Source organism: Vombatus ursinus, unplaced genomic scaffold, assembly GCF_900497805.2.
Source record: "Vombatus ursinus unplaced genomic scaffold, bare-nosed wombat genome assembly UNPS02014791.1, whole genome shotgun sequence".
NCBI classification, from domain to species: Eukaryota; Metazoa; Chordata; class Mammalia; order Diprotodontia; family Vombatidae; genus Vombatus; species Vombatus ursinus.
The window spans coordinates 82,429,374-82,437,025 of NW_020954569.1; the positions used below are offsets into that span (position 1 = coordinate 82,429,374).

The window sequence follows — 7,652 nt, forward strand, 5'->3', positions numbered from 1 at the left end:
GGAGGAAGTAAAGAAAGGAGAAAGGAAGGGAAGGATGGAGGAAGGAAGGAAGGAAGGACACATTTATTGAGCACTTGCTATGTGTCACACACTAAACTAAGCACTGGGGATATAAATATAAATGAAGAAGAAAGTCCCTACCCTAAGGAATCCCTAAGGGGGAGACACATAAAAGGGAGCTGAAAAGTGGAGAATGGGGAGGAGGCTACCTGGTAGGGGTCAAGGCTGCTGGCAAGAACTTGAAATACTTTAGAGACTAAATTGAGCTGGGAGCGAAGTAAGCCTCAGTGGGACCCCTCACAAAAGGTCCCATCTAGGGACTTATTGATGAGGAACTGAGGCCCAGAGAGGGTGACTTGCTTAAGGTCACACAGTCGATAACTGATAGAGCTGGGTTTAAAGCCACATGTTAAATAATAGAATGTGGATGTAGTGTTCTGATCAAGTGTTATCTGATTTCAAATCTAGTGCTTTCCACTATACCACACCAAAAGTCTTAAAGAAGATATAAAATGACTAGGGACCAAATGAAGACATGCAGTTGTGGGCAGCCCACTGAGGTCGTCCATCAACACAGAGACTTTGAACTATGTATTGGACAGACACTGCTGATAGACCCTGAGTTTGCTTCAGAATTTAACAGGAGGAGATCAAGTTGGATTGTATTTGGGAAATTGTGTAAAGCTTCCTATGACCCTGAATCATTCCTTGCCATAAAACCTAATCTCTTAGCTTTGATACTCTCTATCTAGATATTATCAGTCATAGAATACCACAGTCCCAAAAGAATCAATCATCCCAGTGACCCCAAGGGAAATGGAGAGATCAGCCTATCAGGTGTGCTAATGTTAGCATAGAACATATCACCAAAGGAGTGTATGATGGAGAAAAGAGGGCAGGTTGTTCTTTCGCAGGAGTAAAGAATAACAGTTGAACAGGTTGATTGCCTTGGGGTATTCATGAAATGTTAAAAGATGCAAGGGAAGGTTTTCAATGCCTTGGTTAGATACTTTATGGCAGATATGTGGGAAGACATGACCATGAATCACAAAGGATGAGAAAGTCTGGATAAGCTGTCTTGTGTAAGGATGGAGAAGTAAGAAGTATCATCATCGATAATCATAGAGCCAAGAAAGGAAGGATGAAAAGTCTTAGGAGCTGCTGTTTTATTCCAGATGCACAGCATTCCTGACCAAGCCATTTTTGTTTCATTCAACAAGGCTCCTACAGTAGATAATAGTAGTTGGTGGTGCAATAATCTACAGAAGTTACTTTTCTTTTCCTTAAGTCCTGGGATAGCCATGATTAAGGTGACGGGATCTTAGGGTCATAGCTCTAGAACTGGAAGAAATCATAAAGACCTTCTAGTCTACTCACTCTCATTCTATAGATTAGGAAACAGAGGCCCCAAGAAGTTAAATGAGTTGCCCAAATCACAGAGTGAGATGTGAATCCCAGGTCCTTGGACTCCAGAGGCAGTTTTGTTATTGTTGTTGTTTTTCCATTGTACCATGGCCATATGGGCAGCTAGTGGTGTGGTAGAGTGCCAGGCCTGGAGTCAGGAGAACTCATCTTTCTAAGTTCAAATCTGGCTTTAGACACTTAATAGTTGTGTGACCCTGGGCAAGCCATTTAACCCTGCATGCCTCAGTTTCCTCATCTGTAAAATGGGCTGCAGGAGGAAATGACAAACCACTGCAATATCTTTGCCAAGAAAATCCCTACTGCAGTCATGAAGAGTCAGACACAACTGAAATGATTGAACAACAAAGATCTTGTTCATGGCTGATGTGGGGGTACGGATGAGAGGTGTTCTCTGAAAACCATGCAGAGTTAAACAATCTTGGAAACCAACTGGCAAAGGCTTTAAACTTTAGTGATAGTCTAAGACAAAAACACTGGAAAAGGAAGAGCTATTAAAATAAAGACACCCTTTCTGGATGATTCTCAGTTTCAAAAACCTATCTTAGTGAATAGCAAATCATTTCCATGTATCTATCTCACTCTAAGTCTTCATGACTGAGGAACCCAATAGGAGGACTTTTTTCTCCGAGGCCTATTAACAGCAGGGTCAGAAGATAATCCGTTTACCTGGAAGGCACATGTTGCCTGCCTTAGACATCAATAATTCTAGAGCTTTCATTTCTGGCTTGAACAAAGAGACATTTTAAAAGCATCTCAAAGTTTTCGCTTAAAATCTGGCTGCATCATGAGCTATAACTATGTTTCCAAGTGATTAAACTGGAAAAAGGTTGTTCTTTAAACTTTGACAACTTGAATCCAGAATAGACAAGAGTGTTACTGGCTGAATATACTGATAACAAAAGCAAATAGCCAGGCCACATCTGGCAAGGCAATCTCTGATTTCCTGGGCAACTGAATCAGATGTTCCTTTGCTATCATCAAAGAAATCAAGTACTTATCTTTTCATTCCAGATGCACTAACATACTGCGCACAGAATAGAAAGAGCTTGTCATTCTCCTTCCTTGATGTGTCATATGAAATAACAGGGGTTAAAATAATCCCAATTCTTTAAGCTATCTCTAGTGAGCTAGATACACGTAACATGAACTCAGTAATGCCTTAGTTCCGCCCCCCATAATGCTAGGGAAAGGTAAATTAAATATAAATTCTGTGGTTCACTGAGAGATTAGAATCATGTAATGTTAAAGCTGGAAAGGATTTGAAATATTATCAAGTACAATGTCATTATTTTATAGGTAGGGAAATTGAAGCTTGGAGAATTTAAATGACTTACCCGAAGTCACACAGTCCAGTGCTCTTGCCCATATATCATACTGTTTCAAGAAAGATGCTGGGACCATTGGAAAAATAATATCTACACTCATGTTATTTTTATTCCTCAGAATTGTTCATTGCTAAAAAAAAAAGTCCTGTTTGTTTTCTGCTGAAGCAGCTTGTATACCCAACAAGCTAATGTAACAAGCATTTATTAAGCACCTAACATGTGCCAGGCCCTGTCCTAGGTTCTGAGGATGCAAAGACAAAAACTGAAGTCTTACCTTTAAAAAACTCCTATTGAAGGGAAAACAATAGGCACAAAGATAGGTAAATAATATACATGTGTATATATGAACATATATAATGCCCATATATATACATATGCATATGTGTGTGTAAATTCTATCTCTATATTTATGATCTTAATATGAAATAATGGGAGGGGCAGGAAAGGAGCACTAAAATCTAGGGGAGGAGGGCAGGAAAAGCATTATATAGAAGACATATTAGAGCTTAGCTTTGAAATGAAGTAGGGATTCCAAGGGACAAAGGTGATGAGGTAGAGCTTTCCAAACACATAAGTGGGAGACTGTGTACTGTATATAACAGCTCCAAACAGACAAATTAGGCTGGAATATAGAGTGAAAGTAATGTGAAATCACTTTGTAGAGGTAAGTTAAGAAGGATATTGTAGAGGCAATAGGGATACACAAAAGCTTCTTAAGAAGGGGAGTGACATGGTCACTCAGGGATGCTTTAGGGATATAAATTTGAGAGTTGTATAGAAGTTGGAGTAGAGAGCAGAAAGACTGAAAGCTGGGAAATCAATTAGGAGACCATTACAATAGTCAAGGTGGGATGTGAAGAATGTCTAAAGGAGAGTGGTGGCTATATAAATGGAAGGGAGGGAATAGATGCAAGAGATGTTGTAAAGATAGAATTTACAAAACTTGGCAACTGATTAGATAAATAAGTTAGGTAGGTGAGAGTGAGAGTGAAAACTCCATGATTATTTCAAGTGTTTGAACCAGGGTGACAGGAATAGATGGTGGTACCCTCAGCAGAAACAACAGTTTGGAAGAGAAGTGGATTTGGGGAAAAGGCAATGAGTTATGTATCGATAATACATAATGTTGAGTTTGTGATGCCTATGAGATAGCCAGTTGGAGATGCCCAACAGTTGTTTTGATATGTGAAACTGGAATCATGATAAGACTAGGGTGATAGATTTGAACCATGGAAACTGATGATATTACCCAGAGAAAGTGTTGAGAGAAAAATGAAAATAGCCTAGAATAGAGCCTTTGGGGTTAACTACAGTTTCAAGATGTGGCACATATGAGGATGTAGCAAAGGCAACTGGAGAGTGGTCCGAGAGGTTGGTAGTAGTAGAGAATGAGAGAATAGAACAGAACAGTGCCATGGAAACACAATAAGGAGAGAGTATCCAGGGGAATGGATGATCAACAATGTTAAATGCTACAGGTAGATTTGGAGGATGAGGACTAAATTCAGGTTATCAGATTTAGCCATTAAGAGGCAACCTGGGAGGGAGTAGCTTCAGTTTAGTCATGATGTTTGAAGTCAGATTGCAAAGGGATGAGAAGTAAATGAGAGGAGAGGAAACAAAGGCAAGGAAGGAGACAAAATTTCCTACAAGTCTGGCTGGGAAAGGTGAAAAAGATATAAGATGACAACTTGAAGGAATGGCAGGGTCAAGGGAAATTTTAGAAGGATGAGAAGGACCTGGACAGATTTATAGGCAACAAGGAAAAAGCCAGGAAATGGAGAGAAATTAAAGATTAGAGAAAGGGTACCTGAGAGAGAATACAAGAGGGAATGGGATCAAGGACACAAGTATAGGTTGACCTTGGTAAGAAGGGCCACCTCTTCTCAAGAGACATTAATGAAGGAGGAGAAAATTATGCATGAGGGAGGTGGAGCAGAGGGAGCTCAGATGCTTTCAAATTTATCATTAAAGGAGGAGATGAGATCCTCTGAGGGGTGGTGTTGGAGGCTTGTGGAGCAAAGATAAGGCTTAGAATAGACTCCAGGGCCATGTGACAGAGAAGAAAGAAAAGAAAGCTGTTAAGGCCCACAGAGATCAGTTAACAGAAATCTGTCATGGTGCCAGCTGGCATAATCATGTGACTTTCCGCAGCACTCACTATTCAAGCAGTAAAATCGAAGTTGGCAGAATGCAGATGTGGGTATTCCTGGGCTCAGTCTGGCAAGACATGAACAATGACAGATCACAGAGGAAAGAAAATTGAGATGTGAGGACAGTGTACTATACTTTTTCACGGAGAAACACAACACAGTCTGAGGTAGTGTAGGTGACAGTGTACCTGTAGAGCAGGACCCCCAGCCAGCCAGCCAGATCATAAATTAACTGTCAGGGTTTAGCATTTGCAAAATATCATCTGACTTCCCACATCTCTTGAAATGGATACAACACCTTCATGAGGCAGGCTCTTTAGTTATTATCTCTATTTTTCAAAGAGGAAACTGAGATGCACAGAAATTGAATGTCTTGACAAGGGTCACACATAGCTGGTGAGTGTCAGAGGCAAGACTCCTCCCTTATCTCCACATCTGCCTCTGTTTCCACAATGCCATCCATTTCATCTTAAATTTTGTGGTTATTATTGTTCAGTAATTTCAGTAATGTCTGACTCTTTGTCACCCCATTTGGGGTTTTCTTGGCAAAGATACTAGAGCGGTTTGCCATTTCCTTCTGCAGTTCATTTTACAGATGAAAAAACTGAGGCAAACAGGGTTAAGTGACTTGCCCAGGGTCACACAACTAGTAAGTATTTGAGACCAGATCTGAACTCAGGAGGATGATTCTTCTTGACTGGAGACCTGACACACTATCCACTATTTCCACCTAGCTGCCTATTAGGAGATTTTTCTATCTATTGAGCTAGGTTTTGCCCCTCTGAAACTACCCCCTATTGGTGCTAGTTCTGCTCGCAGGAGCTAAGGAGGACAAGTTTAATTCTTACTCCACAAGCCAGCCCTTCCAAGGCTCCAACCAAATGTCAGATGAGCCAACGCTTACCTGTCCCACATGTTGCACTGCAGTCTGTCCAGCTGCCATATTGCCAAAAATACTCTGGCTTCTCAATATCATTTTCAGAGCTGCTATCTTTCCGTATTGTGTACTCATACTTTATGCCAGGGTTAGTCACTTGGAATAGGAGCTGAAAAGCAAGAGAAAGAGTGACCTCAAGCTGAGTCATGATAATTTTTTAAAAAATTGCATCTGTGATTTTATTAGTTTTAGAAGATTCCAGTAAGGACTTCCCTCGACCAAGGTAGGTTGGTAGGTGAATGCTCTGCAGCTTGAAGTCCTAGAGTGTTGCCTAGGGTACTGAGAGGTTAAGTGATTTGCCCAGGAACTTACTAGTATGTGTCAAGGGTGGAACTCAAATTCAGGATTACCTGACAGAGGGGCCAGTCCCCTATCAACTACATCAGGTTGGCTCCTTATGACTTAATATTCATGTGCAAAGACAGAAATCACAGAAACTATTAAAGATCTAAAATAAATATATCTGGCTTTCCAAAAAAAAAAAGGTCAATCATGGAACAAAATAAATTTAATGACCTTGAATTTTTTTATGGTATTTGGTTTTGGTGAGTATTTGGGTCATACATTTATGCAGTTAAATATCTTGGCTTAGTGAGCAATATTCCCACATCCCATTCTTCTGAAAAGTACATCCTAAAAGTGCCATCTCACTTAGAGTTCAGCACTTCTTCTTGATATTGTATATTACCTGTATCCACACAGATTCATTGGTGGGGCCAGCTGCCCTCAGATTCTCCAGGTCACCTTTCCTGTCATACTGAAAGACTGTCCCTGCCAGCTTGTAGTCTCCATTCCACTGGATAATAAATCCCCCATTTAGGTAATACTTTTCTGGGTCTTCACTTCTGACAGCCAGAAAGTTTCCAGCTTCTTCAACCTCTATGACTCGAATGTCTCTTGCTCCTTTTGGAATAAGCCCAATATCAACATAGCCTAAGGAGATAAGAGATACAGATTAAATTCAACAACTGTTTATTAAATGCCTCCCATATGTGGCACACTTGGGAAAATACAAACATCAGTAAAACCCAGTCCCTGCTCTTGTGGACTTTACAATAGAGTGAGAGGAAATTATATATGTAAAAGTACAAGTAGAAAGAGAGCTGGATCTGACTCCGAGGATTTGGGTTCGAATGCTTGTTCTTCCACTTACTTTAGGCAAGTCACTTAACCTCTTTGGCCATCTTTGGTCTTCTTATCTGAAAAATGAGGAGGTTGGTCTAGATCAGAGGTTCTTAAATTGGGGTCCATGAACTTGGGTTTTTTATATTTTTATAACTATATTTCTGTAGGATTGATTTTCTTTGTAATGCTATGTATTTTATTTTATGCATTTAAAAACATCATTTTAAAAAGGGGTCCACAGGTTTCACCTTAGTGCCTAGGTCCAGGACACAAAAGAAGGTTAAGAACCATTCCTCTAAAGTCATTGCCTTGTTTCTAACTGTGACGATAAAACACAGTAAACATAAAATTATTGATGATCACAGGACAGGACAAATCATTGTTCAGCCTAGTGGGCTGATTAAGCTGTTGTAGTACAAGAAGTTCTAAACTGTTGTTTAACTGAAAGACCTGAAAGAATGGCAGAATGATCTGTTACTGTCTTTTTAGTTTAGGTTAAGGGTACTTGCAATCTTAGCTGGCATCATGGACCTTGAAAAAACAAGATGAAAACACACAGGAAGAATAATCCTGGGATTCTTTTTTTTAAGGCTATACATACAAATGAAATACTCCATTGGGAAAAACAAAAGCTTGATAGAGATAGATAGATAGATAGATAGATAGATAGATAGATAGATAGATAGA

At 39.9% G+C, this 7,652-nt stretch overlaps 1 protein-coding gene across 1 annotated transcript in view; it reads right to left on the minus strand.

The window, feature by feature from the left end:
* ADAMTS12 (ADAM metallopeptidase with thrombospondin type 1 motif 12) overlaps positions 1–7,652 on the minus strand; it is a 525,685-nt gene that overhangs the window by 116,573 nt on the left and 401,460 nt on the right. Inside the window, exons 15-16 of the mRNA XM_027868744.1 lie at positions 6,529–6,773; positions 5,808–5,949 (exon numbers count right to left, since the gene is read on the minus strand). Coding sequence (XP_027724545.1) covers positions 5,808–5,949; positions 6,529–6,773 — 387 coding nt within the window. The remainder of the gene's footprint in view (positions 1–5,807; positions 5,950–6,528; positions 6,774–7,652) is intronic.